The 18,320-nt window shown below is 32.0% G+C and overlaps 3 protein-coding genes across 6 annotated transcripts; 1 reads left to right on the forward strand and 2 right to left on the reverse strand.

The window, feature by feature from the left end:
* On the reverse strand, positions 141-7,595 carry LOC18602367 (lysine--tRNA ligase, cytoplasmic). Of its 3 annotated transcripts, none has more exons than XM_007033708.2 (18): positions 7,442-7,595; positions 7,226-7,304; positions 6,112-6,180; positions 5,840-6,005; positions 5,639-5,732; positions 4,651-4,736; positions 3,663-3,772; positions 3,521-3,583; positions 2,993-3,118; positions 2,614-2,896; positions 2,406-2,502; positions 2,159-2,315; positions 1,244-1,387; positions 1,082-1,150; positions 847-990; positions 648-699; positions 507-553; positions 141-416 (listed from the first exon to the last, which is right to left on the reverse strand). In XM_007033708.2, exons 1-17 carry the CDS (start codon positions 7,525-7,527, stop codon positions 537-539), a joined length of 1,842 nt encoding a protein of 613 aa, XP_007033770.1. In that variant the 5' UTR covers positions 7,528-7,595; the 3' UTR covers positions 141-416; positions 507-536. The 3 variants fall into 3 exon arrangements, with proteins under 3 accessions (XP_007033770.1, XP_017975766.1, XP_007033772.1); XM_018120277.1 differs by having other exon boundaries at positions 507-566; XM_007033710.2 differs by lacking the exon at positions 507-553.
* On the forward strand, positions 8,195-10,917 carry LOC18602368 (protein transport protein Sec61 subunit beta). 2 transcript variants are annotated; one of them, XM_007033713.2, is made up of 2 exons: positions 8,195-8,293; positions 10,481-10,917. In XM_007033713.2, the coding sequence occupies exon 2, from the start codon at positions 10,483-10,485 to the stop codon at positions 10,726-10,728; it is 246 nt and encodes an 81-aa protein (XP_007033775.2). In that variant the 5' UTR covers positions 8,195-8,293; positions 10,481-10,482; the 3' UTR covers positions 10,729-10,917. The 2 variants fall into 2 exon arrangements, with proteins under 2 accessions (XP_007033775.2, XP_017974322.1); XM_018118833.1 differs by lacking the exon at positions 8,195-8,293 and adding an exon at positions 9,151-9,642.
* Positions 11,875-12,627, reverse strand: LOC18602369 (staphylococcal-like nuclease CAN1). Its single transcript, XM_018119077.1, has one exon. The coding sequence runs from the start codon at positions 12,625-12,627 to the stop codon at positions 11,875-11,877; it is 753 nt and encodes a 250-aa protein (XP_017974566.1).

Consider the following 18,320-nt stretch of genomic DNA (forward strand, 5'->3'; position numbering starts at 1 on the left):
GAATTATGGGATATTTATTATGTGCTTGTAAAACTTGGGGGCAAATTCGAGACTTGGATCTCCACATATAGAGAATTTGCAGGCAGTTTGTAAGAAAATGCAAAATGCTTTAAAATATTTGGGTACCATTCGACAGAGTATTCAGTTAAAATAAATCACATTCGTAAAGAATGAGGATGAGGTGACTTATACCATATCATATATCATATATATATATATATATGATAAACATCTACACCAGCAATATTACCCTAACATAGAGGGTTGAATGACAACCGCAAAGCTCTCTCAGTGACAACAAATTGGATAAATTAACAACCAAAACTTGACGGCTCCCGTAACCGGGTTTTGCCAAAAACACAGTACACTAAGCCCAAGTGTCATTTCAGCAGATTCAACTCCCTAACTTGCTGGAGCTGCAAAAACCATCAAACCATCAAGTGTTACGCTACACATAAAATTAATAATCTTGGGACTTAGCTTTGCAGATATTTTACATAAATCACCTTAGTTTATAGACTACCATATGCTGTTTGTCAAGCCAAACATGAAACTGAAACAACATTCTAGATTCGTACTCAGAACTCCAAAAAGGATCAACAATTAATGAGGGAACAAATGAAAGGTGCCAAATCGGAATTAATTACCTTTAACGGATGGTTCATCCTGAGGTTTCATGGCTGGGAAGAGAAGAACCTCCTGTTCAAATAGCATGCAAGAGATTATGAGTGACCACTCAAAAGTCAACTAACGAATCTCCTGGAGTAAGCATGGGTGAGTGGATCCACACACACGCACACACAGAAGCGAGAGAGAGAGAGAGAGAGAGAGAGAGAGAGAGAGAACCTTGATATTCTGTGAATCTGTTAACAACATAGCTAGCCGATCAACACCCAATCCCCAACCACCAGTTGGTGGCAATCCATACTCGAGTGCAGTGCAGAATGTTTCATCCAAAGCCATTGCTTCATCATCACCTGATTGCCGATCCTAATATCCCAACAACACACTCTATGAGAAAAAGTCGCTATATAGTTAATTAATATCACCACTACTGCACACATGTAACAGTGTTTGCTACCTTCAATTGTTCAGCAAATCGTTGACGTTGTACGACAGGATCATTCAACTCAGTGTATGCATTGCACAGCTGAGCAGTTAGAAAATAACAAATTGCATAAGCCTAAGTAAATAACAGAGAAAAGGAAAAACAAACAAGATTTATGATGTTGAATAAACATACTTCATGTTTGTTGACAAAAAGTTCAAAACGTTCTGTCAGCCCTGGTTTTGACCTATGCCACTTCGCCAAAGGACTCATTATTTCAGGATGATTGATGATGAAAGTAGGATTCACACACGTATCTTCTAGAAAATGCCCCACAATCTGCAATCAAGGAAAATAAAAAACAAATAAAACTTCTAGAAACACGAACCATTCATGCATAGGCACCAGCCAAAGGTGAGCATAGACACATTCTATACTGTTCTGATGGTTTACAATCCCAATAGATATCTCCTAACATCACCACTCGGTCCAACTATAAGCACACAGATGTAAACAAGCTAAAAATTGGTTCATAATTACAAGAATGATATAGGACATAATTACCATCACAATACGAACAAAAAAAAGGGGGGGGGGGACTAAGTTTATCATTAAATTATTCTACTATAAGGCGGGGAAAAACCACTTCAGATTATGGTTGCCTAAGCAGCCAGCCACAGGTCCACTATGGAAACCTAAAACTCATGGAGTTAAAGTTACAATTCTTACCCCTCTATGGCTTGCCATGGAATGACTTAAGCAGTAATATAATGCAAAAGTCCAACCAATGATACAATAAAGACCAGAAAATATCACATCAATAGACATTCCCTTGTCATCCCGTAGGTTTAAAGACAGTTTCTGTTCTCTTGCATTTACCTTTCATTTCAATTTAATGGAAAATAAACCTTTTGCGGATTAGGTACCATCCAGCTCACTAAGCTAGAAAAATTTAAGCACTTGGACCCTGGAACTCCCTCAAAGAGGGACACTAGATGGTTCAAACCCCTCCAGATTGCATAAAGCTTAATACTAGATGAAAAGCCCACAAAGTACCCAGATTCACATGAAAAATATTCAAAGAGACAAAGGGAAACACCAAAGACATACTTTATCCAATAAACGTGCTGTTGTTTGAGGAGGAGGGCATTTGATCTCAAACTTTGCACATGCATCCACCAGATACTTGTTAGCTTCATCACCGGAAAAGTCCTTGGGTATGTTGAGATTGGCCATCTTCTCTAACTCCTCTACCATGTCAAGCCTCCTGTAAAAATTAGCTACAAAGTTATGAGCAAAAGTCACTTCCAAGGTCGTTTTATGTTTTTTCACATTATGAGTGAAGTGATCCATAAACCTGAAAGGTGGAGTGAAATCAATCTCAATTGGATCATTATCAAGGCCATTTGCATGATATTTAATTTTATAGCTGCCTGTAAGTTCCTTGACCATCCCTGTTGCAGATTAATCAAGTCAGAAAAAACCCAACCAATTTGGAAATGATAAAATGAGAAGAAAATCAACAGAAAGGAATCTTCCAATCTCAAGCCATGTTTGTTACTTACCACTCAACATTTTTTCAGTGAGCTCCATCAAATCGTTATAGTCTGCAAAAGCCATATAGAACTCACAGGTAGTGAATTCAGGATTGTGGGTTAAATCAATGCCCTCATTTCTAAATTGTTTTCCAATTTCATAAACACGATCCAGTCCACCAACTACTAGCTCCTTAAGATATAACTCGGGTGCAATACGCATGTAGAGCTTCATGTTTAATTCGTTGTGATGGGTTACAAATGGACGGGCAGCTGCACCTCCAGCAATCATGTTCATCATGGGAGTTTCAACCTAATAATGAAATTTTGACATTAACAAAACCCCCACTAAAGAAAGAGAAACGGAAAAAAAAAACTGATAATTTGATACATTGAACAGATGACTAACCTCCAAGAAATCAAGATTGTCAAGGAAGCTCCTTATATAAGAAATTATCTTAGATCTGGTCCTGAATATTTGACGAACCTCCAGGTTTAACATCAAATCAAGATAGCGTTGGCGATATCGAGTTTCCTAGCATAAATAAAGAATATAGCCAATATAAACCCACGTGATTTCAGAGGAGGAACAGGCATTGACGCTGTAAGACAGACAGAACGACTTCCCCAGCTTCCTTCTTACAATTTTGAGCCTACTAGCCAACAGGATGCCAAAACAAAAAAGGCAAGAGGAAAAATCTAATAACTGTTATGTGTGACAAGATCAGCCGCTACATAACCATCCCATTCTCCATTTAAAATAAACAACGTTACAATTGTCTTGATGTAATTGTTGTTGCAGTTTACAGCAAGCTCAATTAACACGTATTAGCTGGCATGTTAAGCAAGGCCACTAAAAATCACATAGTCGAATGGCAGGAAACCAATAGAATTTCAACATCCAGAAAAGCTTCTATCATTAAATATGAAATAGTACCTGATCCTTCAAAATATATGTTTCAGGATTCCTGTTACTTCCTGGGACCCATGCATCAGTTTTCTGCAAAGAAATGAGAAAACATAGTTATCAACAAAAGATCTTAACAAGAACCAGACAGTCACACCAAACATTTGTTTACCTTCACATTGGCATCAGGACCTGCTTTTTGCCTTGGCATCATATGGAGACAATGGGATAAAACTATGAATGACTTCGGAAAGATGCTCAGCTCCCCTCTCTTAGTTTTGCCTATAAGAAGCAAAGAACAAAATTTGACAAGCGAAAAACAAGGCTACCAGGATAAGAAAGCTTCTAGAAAATTGTCCAGCTTAACCCAAAAAAAAAGAAAAAGAAAAAAAGATTGTCAACAGAGGTAGGTAGAAAATTCCATAACATCTTTTACAACATGCTGCTGGAAACGCTAACTAAGAAGCTCACTCCAAAAGAATTTAAACATGGAGACATCCTAGAACTCATCTGCCAAAAAGAATGAAGACTACAATAATAGAAAGAAGTGATATAACATCAAGATGGACAATTACAAGTCATACAAATTTTACTATCAGTTTGAATTTGTACTCTCTGCCTCTCATGCCAGCATACAATTTGAGGTCGTACTAAAAGCTTGGAGAAATCACACAAATAATTTGGGGTCAGAAACACGGAAGTTCAACAAGAATCAGAAGGTTTATTAGTCCAAATCATTAATGTTGCATTATTCTCAACACATTAAGAACAAAAATACTTAAATCAACAGAAAAAGATCGTAAATGTTAACTAACAAAATTGTATTCCCTCTGACCCAAATTTTTGTCCTTTTTTGACTTTCTAAGGTCGTTTTTTCAATTTTTACCATCAATATTTCATATATTCTATTGAGTTAAATCTTTTAATATCTATTTGAAAACATTTTATTTAATTTTTTTTTTTGTGATTTATTAAAAGTTTAATCAATAGTATATTTATGCTCCATACAGCCAACACTCTTTAGTAGGAAAAGGCTTACTTTGTTTTTGTAAATAATAATAAAGTTAAATATAAAAACCTAGGATAAAACAGAGTTTGATGTGAAAAGACAAAACATGACCAACATGTGGCAATAAAGAGTATTTTATAATTTTCCGAACCTGGAAACCCAGTAACACCAACTATATCACCACGCTTCACACTGGAATGGAATTTTGCAAATTCAGATTCATCCAAGCCTGATTTGCTGCAGTAACAGAAGAACAAAAATATAAAGAGAGGTATGAGGGTGGAGTTGGACAGTGGAAAGCAGGAAACAGGACAAGAGAGGCACATAACCACTCATCAAAATCAACTAGAATAAGTTCATGGGATATGAAGGTAATGCCACCAAAATATTTAAGTTAATGTATTTAAAATCAATGATATTGAACCAATCTATTCATTTGCATACGCATGATAAATACATACAGATTTTCAGCAGATTAAAAATTTATCTGATTGCTTAGAAATAGGATAACACATGAATTATACTCACAGGAAATTATTTAGGGCATCTAGGAGAGTCAATACAACATCATATCATAATAAAATCCCAACCACTGATCCTATTGTTGGCAAGAGAGCCAGCCAAATATCAACCATAGCATTTAACGTGGTTAATACAAGACTGCTTTTAGGTCAGCAAGAAAATCTTTCAAACATTAGCCATAGCCTATTTGGAGTTATATATACATGCAAGCTTTTCTAGTAGGTCCATGAATACAAATAAGAAGGTCAAGTTAAAAACATCAGCATAAGGCTTTGTAAATCTTCTTCACACAATGCATATGGCAAAAGCGTATTGCAAACCAACTATAATTGCTTATGCCATCCTGTATTTTCTTCTAAAACAGCCTCCGCTTGAGGGGGAATCATGTATCATAACAAGATTCGAAATGAGAAACGATATACTGTAATAAATATACATAAAGTATTCAATAAATGCTCAATTATTTAGCTTGATGATGCACCTAAAAAAATGTAGCTTTTCCTGCTGCGATAGTGTAAAATGCAGAGAAAATCAAACATCATGGATAAGTTAAATTGTTATTACCTCAAAAAAGAAATAAGAACATACAAGTCCTATGACAAAAAATGGTTATATACCTGGCATCAGCCATAACTTGGACTTTGGCACCATCACCATGCAAGTCGTAGAAAAACAGCTTTGAACTGGATGATCTTTTGCTCATAATTCGCCCTACCATAAAAGAAACATGATATAGCCATTTCAAAAATAAATAAATGAAAGCAGCCATGACACATTGGATGATATACGATGGGAGTAGGAGTGCTTGATTTACATACCAGCCAAAGATACTGAGAGATCCTCAATATGTTCCCCATTGCCTAAGCTTCCATATTTATCTATATATTCAATGATAGACATCGACGGGAAGAACTTATGAGGATATGGATTTTTTCCCTCTGCCTTCTGGCCTGCAAGAAATTTCAGCCTATTCTCATGGAATTGCTGCCAAGAAAAGGCTTAATTTTAGCATTGTGTCCAAGAAATTCATTGCAATCTTTATGTATTTTGCAATGTGCAAAGCATTACTATAGCAATCAGTAAACTATACCGTTGGATCCATATCTTCATCATCAGCTCCTGCATGTTTCTGACTTTGTGAGCCCACCTTGGCTGCAGCCTGAAGAAAAATATAATTTGTTTACCGAAGAGATGACCATGAAATGGTAAGATGTTCAGCAAACACAATAAGGAAGAGAATCTGGTCATCTATTTTCAGTATTTAAAAATAGTTACAAGCTATCCAACAAAGCCTACAATTATCATGCATTATAATTCTGCATCTATCAATTATTACGATCAGTACAACCATAGAAGTTTGGCTTTGTTTCTAAAACTCTGCATTGAAAGCATTAATATAGTAGTTTACATATCCAAAACTCTTCATTGAGTGCATCAGGGTTGAGTAGCCTTATAAACTTCCTCTTACCACCAAAACAAAAAAGAAAACGGCTGAGTAGCCTTTTCTTTTCCACATATCTTTCAAGTAAAATATTTTTCAACAAATCATTTCCTTTAAGAAACTGACTAGAATCTTTCGATTCCGAGAAATAAGTAACGCAAGCATCCCTCAGTGTCCTCACATTCTGTTCGCTATGCTTTATAGCCACATATGGAACAAATTGGTTAACAATAATTAAGGCTTCATTCAGTTGTTACATTTACTACTTGCATTTGGACTATTTACGTTTTACTTTCTCAAAATTGTTAAAAAGAAAAAGTAAATAGTAAAAATCTAAAATATAACTTCTGAGAAAATACAATTTGGCTTTTCGTCATATACGTTTTTTAAAATAAAAAAATTTGATTCCCTATTTTTAAGGAAACAAACTAGGAAATAAGCAAATACAAGAATATAACACCCATTCAATCCAAACAAAATTGTTAAATCTCTTTTCGTGGGAAATTATAATCCTTTTGCTAAAATTTTGTTATATTTGAATGCATATTAATTTTTTGTTAAGCAAATAGCAAACATAAACACGCATCCAAAATATATAATCATTCCATGTAAAACTAGAACCATACATTTATTATTAATAAAAAAGAAGATAATTTTAAATTTCTAGCATTCAAATTTTAGTTCGCTTTTGTATCGAAGTTCACATTCAGCTTAATATATGCAATAAAAATAATTTTTCTAAAAAAATAAAACAGTTAATCACCTGTTTGGCGGCTTTTTCCTCCTCCTTTCGGCGACGCTCCTCTTCCCTCTGCTTATTTTTAAGCTCCTTCTTACGAGCACTGTCAACATATTTTACATAAAATAAATAATAATGAGATTGATGATCAAACTATCCGATCGTTTCTCTATGATTTCCTGCTAATTTTCTCATGAGCCAAACAAGTATGCAGCGAGAGAGAGAGGAAAGGATACACACTTTTTGCTCTGAGTTTCACCGTGAGCTGTGGAATCCATTGCTAAATCGGAAACTGCTTTTGCCGTTTCTTCGACGGAGCCTTCCATTTTGAGAGAGTGAGACAAAGAGTGGCTTGTAGATAAAGCGAAATGTTAAGGAACAGTGCGACGGAAGTGTAGAGCTAGGGTTTTAAAACCAAAACCCAACTGATTTTTTTTTTTTTGGTCAATTTTCACTCAGGACTGTTACTGACTTACTGGGTAATTCTTTCGATACTGTACCAGTAAACCAAATCAAAAAGTAAATATTAATTTTTTTTAAAACCTTTCTCTTTTGACATAATATTTAAAAAATTTTAAATTATTTAAAAAATTAAATACATTCTTTTTTTTAATTATATCATCAAAATTTTATATTTTTATTTTAAATAAATAAATTATTATAATTAATAATTAATTAAATTAATTAAAAATTTTCATTTAACATTATGTGATAGTGATTTAATATTTTAATATATTATAATAAATAATAATTTAATATATTAACATGACATAATATGTGATTATATGATTATATTAATATCTTATTAATATTATATTGTACAATATAATAAGTGATATATTAAATTTATTAATTTTAAAATTTTAAAATAAATTTTTTTCCTTGTCACCCTTCATCTTAAAAAATTATCAAAATTAAAAAAAAAAAAATTATGATTATGTTTATTTTAATTATTAATATGTTTATAGCGGAAATTACAGAATTGCCATCAAATGTATTATTACCAGCCATAACTCCCATTCAAATGGCTCCTGTCTTTGTCTCTCACACAAGATCCAAACCCTTCAAAGCGACAGATCAGCAATTTCGAAGGTACCTTTTACTCTCTTACCTATTTACGTCTCCAATTTATGTTCTTCAGTCCCTTTTGTTTGTTTCTTTTTTTAGCTGTTCATTGTTAATCCACTATAAATCACTTGCTTTTATTGATTTCTACTGAAACTTTTTAGCCTTTACGGCCATTTTATCTGTCTGGGTTTTCTTGTTTTGTAGAAATTTCTGTTCTTTTTCAACCAAACCTAACACTGCATGTGGTTTTGCCTGTTCTATTGACTACTTTGTTTTTTTCCTTTTAAATATTATTTTCTCTTTTTCTATGTTGGAAAGAGAATAATTTTAATTTTGTTTCTGTGTGGGATGGTTAGCTATTTGTTATTGAGATTTTTAAGATGTTTGCTTTGTTGGGGATTTGAAACATCTGTTGTTGGTTGGTTCTGAATCTAATGCTTTATTTAAAGGAAATGGAAACTGGGGCACATTTTACTTTATTAGTATGCTGTTAATTGTTTAAAAAATGGAAAATTTTGCTGCCTCCGTAAGGAATTTACTGTAAATCATTTCTAATCACAAAGTACAAGCCTGGCTGGGTAATATACCAAGTGTTTTTTGAATAAGGCCAAATGGGCTATCATATCTAGCTTGAACATTTTTTGGCATATTATTGATAAATGTTGAGGTAATAATGTGGTTCTACCATCAATCATGGTGCTTAATCATCGATGTGCAAAAGAAGGGATGGTGAGAGAAACTCTGTCCTAACTTCTCTGATTATAGTATAGTGTGAAAGTAGAGAGAGTCTAGGAGTAGGGGAAAGAGAGTTCTCCTTTAGGGAGATAAACTTACCATATATATAGTAATAGAAAAATTTTCATAATGCCCTTCATATAATTTTTTCCCACAACACTAGCCCCCAGTTCCCAAGTTTGGGCTAGCATAGGTTGACCAAAGGAAGTAAAGGTCTAATGCACTAGGCCAGCTTGCTGAAGAAGTTATTTGCAAATGTGGTTATCTTCTTACTGTTGTTGCTTGTGCAAGGTTCAGTTAAGAAACATCAGAGGTTAGAAGTTAGTTTTTTTGTACAATCTATGGCTTGTTGAGTTAGTGTGTTGAAAGATTCTTAAAGTCGGATATTTCTGAGTTGGTGTTTGGCAAAATTTGGTGCTAACCTATCTTTGTGCTAGTGTATATAGCTCAAAGAAAAGATAGTTGTAATTATTATTCCCTTTTGTAGGTGATAAACATGTCAAGAGAATATTTGTATTTCATATATTATCCCTATCTTTAGAGTACTTGCACTTCTTACTCTATTGCAAAGAGATTTGTATAATTGTCAAGGGTCATTGAAGTTGTCATTTGAGACTTAGTTTTGATCAAGAAAGTTTGTAAGAGTGCTATCTTTTTCCAAGCTTAGTGTAGAATATTTCAATAAATTTTTATTTTTGGTAATGAAGTCAAGGTATCCCAAGCTCTGCTATCTTATTTGGAAAGCTTACTAACCATTACTTCTCAAACGTTAAGAATTTTTCAACATACTACCTCAACCAGCCATAAGTTTTTAAAATAAAATCAATTTCTAATACCCCGTGGACCTATCTTGAGGATCTTATACTAGCAACAACATTAGGAAAACACCAACAATTTTTCACATCAGGACCGTTAACTTTTCTTCTCTTCACCTAGCCTACTAGCTCGGGCTTAGAAAGAGCTAGTGGGTGAAAATATACTATGGGCATTAGGGTAATTTTCTTATGACTTTATTCCTATGTATGGTAAGCTTGCCTCCGTAAAGGGGGTTTACTCTTTTCTACTTTCTCTCTATCTTCCTACTCTTTGCTAACTTGATTGTTGGAGAGTTGGGATAGAGTTAAACTCTGACTTTTCTCACTATCCCTTATATTTTAGGCATTTAAGCGTCACTCCTGATCGTAGAACCATATTTTTACCTTGATAATAAAGATATGAAGAAATTTTCAATCGTCTTTGATATGATTATTTTTCTTTATTTATTTACCCTTTAACAATATTTTTCTTTAGGGTTGGATAAAAATGAGTGCGTGCTGAACTTGTAAACTGAGTAGCTTGATCCCCTTGCTCTTATATCCAACCTATTTTTTTTGAAAAGGAACAGAATCTATGTTTGATTTAGCAAAATTGTTATTTCTATGTTTTTCTCTTGGTATTAGTGGAAATTCTTTAACTTTGGTGTGGTGTTTGTTACAGAAATGGCTGGTGGAACAGCTCCCCCAAGAGGAAGTGCGGCAGCTGCTGCAAGCCTGCGTAGGAGGAGATCGACAAGTGGTGCAGCCTCAGGAGGGGCAGCTGGGACTATGCTCCAGTTTTATACAGATGATGCTCCAGGCCTCAAGATCTCTCCAAATGTTGTGCTTGTCATGAGTATCGGTTTCATAGCTTTTGTTGCCATTCTTCATGTCATGGGCAAGCTGTATTTTGTTCGTAGAGAGGCTTAAAAGTGTGCCAAACAATAGAACTAAATCCAACAGGGTTAATTTGGGATTTTCAGTTACAATCAAAAGGTTTTTTAATTAAAAATGAGTCTGTTGTCAAGATACAGTATATTTTCAATGCTTAAATAGGTTAAGTTGTCATTGCTCAGTTTATTTGAGGAAGATACTGCAATTCATATTCATATTTTATCAGTTTTTGGCTCAAGTTCCATGGAGAACCAGAACTGCGATAGCTCGTCTGGCAGTTAGAACATGACGAGTGCAACAACAAAGATGTGGAAAGTTTATTACCATAAATTTTCAGACGATATTATTTATCTTGACAAGCATATCAGATAAAGCTGTAAGTAGTACATAGGATGAGATGGGATTTTGAGGAAGTGATATACCTGCAATATTAAAATTAATGCGATATTGGTCCAGTTACCATATTCCATAGCATCTACTATTCCAACATTAAAATTAATGTGATGTTGGTCCAATTACCATATTCCATATCATCTACTATAATGCATGTCAATTTTGAGAATTAAGTTTTTCATTTTCATGTTATAACTTATATTCTATACAAGGATTTTAAGTTATTTTCCTTTTAATTCTTTCATACAAAATGATAATATTATCATTCAAATCTTAAATCTTGAATCCGTTTTTTGCTTACCACCTTTGAACGTGAGTACCGGTCCTTTTGGTTGTGGAACTTTGGGCATAACACATGTGCAATAGATATGGTTTGCATGGCGACAATGAATAAACTTTATAATACTCTAGCAAACTTAGATTTTGGTGAAAAACACTACACAAACAGTCCAGCAGAGAATTTTTATGAAATTAAAGTCGAGAAAAAAAAGTTCTCTTATATTCTTGACCCAATTGTTCTTATTTTGTTTAAAACTATTTTCTACATATCTCCAACATTTATTGAAGCAGATAATACAATCAGACTGTAATCTATCAAACATATTAAATTGTTTTACATTTATATAAAATTTACAAAACTATTCCTTTCAACAAATTGTACCGTCCTCAAATTCAACTGCAATTAATGGCATTGGAGGAATCCTTTTCAAAAAAAAAAAACCTAATGCCCTCTTGCATGAAATTAGATGACAACAAACTCTTGGATAATTTGCTTCAGCAAGGAAAGTGCTATCTCCCTTCTCGTCTGTCCTTCCTCCAGTCCCATGGCTTCTTAGGATTTGGTGATGCCCAAAGACCGATTCTCTTAGCTCGAGCTTCATTTTCCCAAACTGCAAATTCAGGGCGATCATCATAAGCAGCATAATGCCATGCAAGCCCTTTCTTTAGCATTACTTCCTGTACAAAAGTGTCATGACAGTACACATCAGCCACAAAACGACCATAACGATCCATGTCATAAACCAGGACTGTCAACTGCTTGCCACAAACCAGCTTAATCAACTCTTCTTTGGCTTCTTTCCCATATGGCATATCATTCTCTGGTGCATCGATACCTCTTAGTCGAAGTCGATACTTTCGAGCAAGTATCTTTTTGTTTTCATGATTTATCAAATGATATCCTACTTCGCTTAATTTCTGACGAAGCTCATTTGCCTTGCCAAAGTTTTTCCTAGCACGTGCTTTAGATATTTCGACTGCAGTTAGGAAAACATCTTCAGGTACCATGGATGACTCCAACAGATCAAAGGCATTAACATATACGTTAATTCCATCACCGTCTGGTATTGAACTTGTACATACTGGTAATGTATGCATTTTAAATAACACTCCTTCAGGTAATGTTGGGACACCAGCGGATTGAGGCAATCTTGGAACTTTAGCAGAAATCGGATGAGGAATTTTAAAGTGGAAGTGAGCCGGAGGAAAAACGGGAATGGGTTGTAAACATGGAATAGGTATTAACGTAACAATATTTGCCATTGGTATTCTAAACTTCTATAGCAGCAGAAATGTAAGGCGGAACAAAAAAAACGAATGACTTTTTGGTAGACATGGAGTGGATTTTATAGCTAACCTTGAATCCAAATCAGGATCAAAGTTACCAAACTTCTACCGAAAAAAAAATGAGATGACCTTTTAGTGAATCCTAATCAGGATCAAAATTACGTTGAAGTGATTTAATATAATGTAAATGCAGTTCAAAACCGATGGTCCAGGTGCATGATGTTGGTAGACCCAAGGGTTTGTGGTTTTACCCGAATATTTCACCCCTGCTTTTTGGGCCAGAGTTTGAGCTTTAACTATTGTTTGCTCACACAGAAGAAGAACTGACTCAATGGGCTCAGTTACTTCTCTAAGTGCGAGGTGGAAAACACCAGCGGCGTGATTCCAATGGAGCGGAGACTGAGCTGGTCCAGATTCAATGGGCTCTATTTTCTCCATCTAATTTACACTCTTTTTCACCAAGTGTTTAGGCCTTAGTTAACCAATCCCCGCTCTGTTTTCTCTAACAATGATGTCAAGCTTGTCGATTTTGCCCCCACTATTTTCCTCAGTGTCGTTTCCAATGGAGTCCTGTCCTCCGCTGCTCTCCGATCCTTTCACTGTAACTCTCTCGCTCGTTTTCTCTTGATACGTTGTTTTCATTGTAACGAAAGAGAGCAAAGAAAGGATAAAGTCGGTAAAGAAACGGTTGTCAACCCCGAATTTGAAAAGCAACCACTCTGCATCACCCATCTATGTAAAACAGCTCATGACCGACCGACAATATTGATAGATGAGGCACTATTCAAATTGGAAGCAATCTTTGTTGGGCAACCTGTAGCCATAATCAACTCTCTTTTTATGTGACAACAAACAAGCCCCAGTGCCGTATTTTCAATTTTACGACTTCTTCAACAGTAAGATTCAAAACAAATGATGATGGCTAAAGTTGAAAGTTGAAAGGTTCTAATAAGGTTAATAGTTTTATTAATTCCACTTGATTTTACAAATTTAAACTTTTTTCTAAGTTAAAAAAATATACATCAAATGATTTATGATCATAAAATGAAAAAAAAATCTATAGAAACAAAATTAAAAATAAGTGTTGTACAAAATATCAACTATATTATATGAATTATAATGAAATAATTTAAAATGGAATTTATACTTAAAATTGTTGTATAAAATCTTTAGTATATATGTGAAATTTTATAAAGAAATTCCTCTAAATAAATGCAATTACAAAGATTTGCTTTAGATGACGTACTTCTAAAATTACTAAAGATACGTTTGGCAACTAAAAAGTAATTTGAGAAAAAAAATTTTTGTGTAAAATTTTACAAGAAAATTTAATGTTTTTTATTATTTAGATAAATTATTAAAAAGATTTTATATTATTTGGATCATTATTTGAAAAATATTTTCACCATCACTGTTGAAGTTTGTTGGGTATTAAAATGATAAATAGGAGTTAATTTCAAAAATATTGTGCCATTTGATTCTCACTAATTTCGGATCTAAATTAAGAACGAAAATGAAAATGGATAAAATAAATAATAACATTTTTCAAAATATTTAACCACATATCTATGGTGAAAGTAAACTCTAATTTTCAAAAAATTATCCATCTCATCATTGTTTTTTACTATAACACTATAAATATATCAATAATTATCAATTATATAAAATAACTAAATATTTAACCACATATATATAATGAAAGTAAACTCTAATTTTCAAAAAATGTTCCATCTCATCATTTTTTACTGTAACACTATAAAAATATCAATATTTATCAATTGTGTAAAACATTCAAAACTTATCAATATTTATCAATTGTGTAAAACATCCAAAACTTATAATTATAAATATGTTTTATCGTAATATTATAAAAATATCAATATTTATTAATTGTGTAAAATATTCAAAACTTATATTTATAAATGTGTATTCATTAACTGACAATTATTGAAATTTTTTATTATAATTATTAGTAAGGTTTTTTTTTATAATTGAGGAAAAAGGAAATTCGAACTCTACTATCTAAACAAGAGATTATACACCAACCAATGAACCAAAAGGTCAGGTGCATAATTATTGATAAGATTTATTCAATTTATAAATAAAAATTTTAATTGTATTGAATGATTTCATTAAAAAATATTTTTTAAATATATTAATATTATTGAATCATTTAAATCTTAATATTTTAAGTTAAAAAATGTTTAGGTAAATATTAATATTTGTAATTTTTTAAATATTTTAAGTTAAATATTAATATTTATCAAACCTATATTATTAGGTTTAGTATAAGAGTATTTTTCTAGTTCTCCCAAAAATGTCTTTCACCTCTTAAAGGCTTAAGATATTTTACGTGGTCAATGGATATTTTTTTTGTTGACTCGTAAAATGTTTTACATCTGAAATAAATTTTCAATCTTCTAAATAAGTATAAGTTCTGAAAACATTTTCAAAAAATATTTTACGTTAAAACAAAAGGACCCGAAATTGAAAAAATTACAATTGAAAGTCTAAATGGTAAAATTTTTTAAGCTTTCATTACATAAGAAAATATGTTACTAGAAAAAGAAATAATGAAATTAGTGAAATCTTAAATTTGTTGTAATAATGTTGTAATAAATTAACATATTGTTACCTATTCTTATATTAGAGATGTATAAAAGAAAACTTTTGATTTTAAAAAAGTCAACTTTTGATTTTAAAAAAGTAGTCCTATATGAATAACTTACCTTTTTGGCATTTAGATGGCTCGGGATTAGTTTTTGGCATTTAGATGGGTCTGGATGAGTGTCACATGTCCTTTAATTAATTAATACATCTTATCCCTTTTGACATTAAAAAGTGTCACATTTATATTCCTTTCAAAGTTCTTCTAATTTATAGTATAAACCTTGGATCGTATTCTTCCAATGAACTTTTTGGTGTTTTAGTTTGCAGTAGATTTTTTTTTTTTAAAAAAGGGTTAAATACTCAAATAAGTCTTGAATTGTGTAAAAAAAAAAAATTAAGTTTCTATCATTTTATTGCATTCAATTAAACTCTTAAACTTTTATATTAGATTAAATAAGTTTCTCTCACTATTGACTAACTGAAGTTAATCAACAAGTACAATTGGTATTTTATCATGTGGCAAGTTTATGTATCATTTTAATGATGTCATGACTGATGACATAGCATTAAATGTTGTTGGTTAAGAATTATATGTTTATCTTTTTGTCCATGCACATTTTAAAAAATGATTAATTTAAGGATTTAAAACAAAAAAAATGAAAAAAAAAACTTTCTTCCCTAATATATTGGCTTAAGGATTTAAAACAAAAAAAAAAACTAATTATTTTCTTCTCAATCTAATAGAACAAACATTTTGGAAAATATACAAGTGCCCCTCACATCAATAGGTACCATGTTACAGGGTACTTTTAGGTATCCAACCCAATCATATAGGGTTAGGGTATTTTATATTCGAGTTTCAAATAAGTTTGGGTAGTAAAAAGTTACACTAACTTCAATGGGTATTTTGTAACAGCGTACTCGTGAGTACTTAATCTGATTATATGGGATTAAGGTACTTTATATTCGGGTTTGGGATGAATTTAGGTAATAATTTTATTACTTGTATCAAGTTTGGGTGTCACCACTTAGGTACCTGATATTTGAATCCAATTATGTTAATATTTGAGTTATATAATATTTTAAGCTAAATACACAAACAAGCCTCCAAACTACATCAAAAAAGTCAATTTAGCCCATATCTTTTTATTATATTCAAATAAGCCATTAAACTTTTTATTTTGAATTAAATAAGCCTCTCATACTAACAGTTGACTAACGAAAGTTAATCAATGTCATATCATCTTCCATGTGGCATGTTGATGACATTATCTTGATGACGTGAATGCCACGTGGTAGATGACGTGACATAAAAAAATTATTGATTAGGAATTGAGTTTTTCTTTTTTATCCATTGAAATGTTCAAAAATTATTAATTAGGGATTTGAAACAAAAATTTAAAAAAAACTAATTGCTTTAAACTGATTGTTATTGTTTCTTAATTGATTACTATTTTCTTAATTTTCTTAATTGAAACCATTTTTTCATAAAAAACCTATACTTTTTTCAACATTCCCTAAACCCAACATACGTTATAGTCAGAATATCTTCTCCTTGTTTGCAAATTCCTATTATTCTTCTAAACTTCATTTTTTTAATGGTCTTGAATTTTCAAAAATTGTGAAAGATGTGAGGAGAAAAACTATTATTGTTAGTAAATAAATTCAACACCATCAGATTTTTCTTACCAATTTTAAGAAAGAGAAGAGCATTGGATTTCTTTTACAGTTTCTAGCACAGAGCATAAAAGGATTTGACTTTCTTTTACAAATTCGAAGGATGAGAAAAACATTAGATTTCTCTTACAAATTCTAGGAAAGAAAAGAGAAGAATTTGACTTTCTTTTATTGTAGAACAACACTGTGTGTCTTTGCTAGTTTTAGTATTATAAATGTTGTATGTTCTACCTTTACTCTTCCTCTTCTCAAAATCGTTTTTAGATATTCTCGAATTTCTCTATACCAACTTTCAGTCAAGCAATAATGGCTTCAATCAAATTGCAAAAGTTATATTAGGTTTTTTTTGTTAGGAAGAATGGCTTTAATTAAGAAGATAGTAATTAGTTTGAAACCATTAGTTTTTTTTTTCATTTTTTGTTTCAGATCCATAACCAATAATTTTTAGACATTTAGAAAGGAAAAAACTTAATTCTAAGTCAATAATTTTTTATGTCATGTCATGTGTCACGCGGCTTTGACGTCATCAACATGACACATCAAGATGTCACATGCTAAATAGCATGGCATCAAAATTTGTTGACTATACTATTGACTAATGAAAGTTAGTTAATAATTAGTAAGAGGGGCTTATTTGATTCAAAATAAAAATTCAAAAACTTATTTGAATACAATAAAAAAGTATAAGCTAAATTGACTTTTTTAATATAATTCAGAAATTTGTTAAAGTATTTAGTCTAAAATATTATATAAATGGCTATTGAGTTTTCCGATATCAACATATTTTTCACAAGTTGATTTTTTTTGTCAAATATTTTTCAATTATAAATAAAAAATTAATTTTTTTTATAAAAATTAATTATTATCTATTTAATATTTCACGAGTTGAGAAATAGAAACTAATGTGCTAATACCTAACTCAAAGTCGTTATTGGTTTTACAACTCACACCAACAACCTTTTCCAAACCGTTTTAACTTAAAGACCCAATTTCTCTATTAGTAATCAAAGTATATATATATATATAGAGAGAGAGAGAGAGAGAGAGAGAGAGATAGGCATTATTTTATTTGTACTCTGATTCTTATTGCAGATAACTGAATACAACGGACTTTATATACACATCTTGACTAGACAGAGAAATGTAAAGCAAGTGTAAAAAATTAACCAACTGAAATCGGATAGTTAAACTAACTACTAATTACAATCCGGTAAAAGTAACTCATTATGCAGTAAAAGTAAAGGAAACAAAAATACTACTTAATAAATACTAAATGATACGTTCTGTACTCCAACTTATACAGGTGGCCTACCTACACGTGTCTATCATCTCCAACTTTTATCTTTTTCTCTGCTACTATCTCTTTAATAAACTGAACTCAC

The sequence above is a fragment of the Theobroma cacao genome, chromosome 4, assembly GCF_000208745.1.
Source record: "Theobroma cacao cultivar B97-61/B2 chromosome 4, Criollo_cocoa_genome_V2, whole genome shotgun sequence".
Lineage (NCBI taxonomy): Eukaryota > Viridiplantae > Streptophyta > Magnoliopsida > Malvales > Malvaceae > Theobroma > Theobroma cacao.

Coding starts and splice junctions, on each gene's coding strand:
- LOC18602369 (XM_018119077.1), bottom strand. CDS start 12,627: ATGGCAAATATTGTTACGTTAATACCTATTCCATGTTTACAACCCATT.
- LOC18602368 (XM_007033713.2), top strand. CDS start 10,483: ATGGCTGGTGGAACAGCTCCCCCAAGAGGAAGTGCGGCAGCTGCTGCA.
- LOC18602367 (XM_018120277.1), bottom strand. CDS start 7,527: ATGGAAGGCTCCGTCGAAGAAACGGCAAAAGCAGTTTCCGATTTAGCA. Junction 3,119..3,520: donor CATATATTTTGAAGGATCAG/GTACTATTTCAT, acceptor TATTTATGCTAG/GAAACTCGATATCGCCAACG. Junction 2,503..2,613: donor CACTGAAAAAATGTTGAGTG/GTAAGTAACAAA, acceptor AATCTGCAACAG/GGATGGTCAAGGAACTTACA.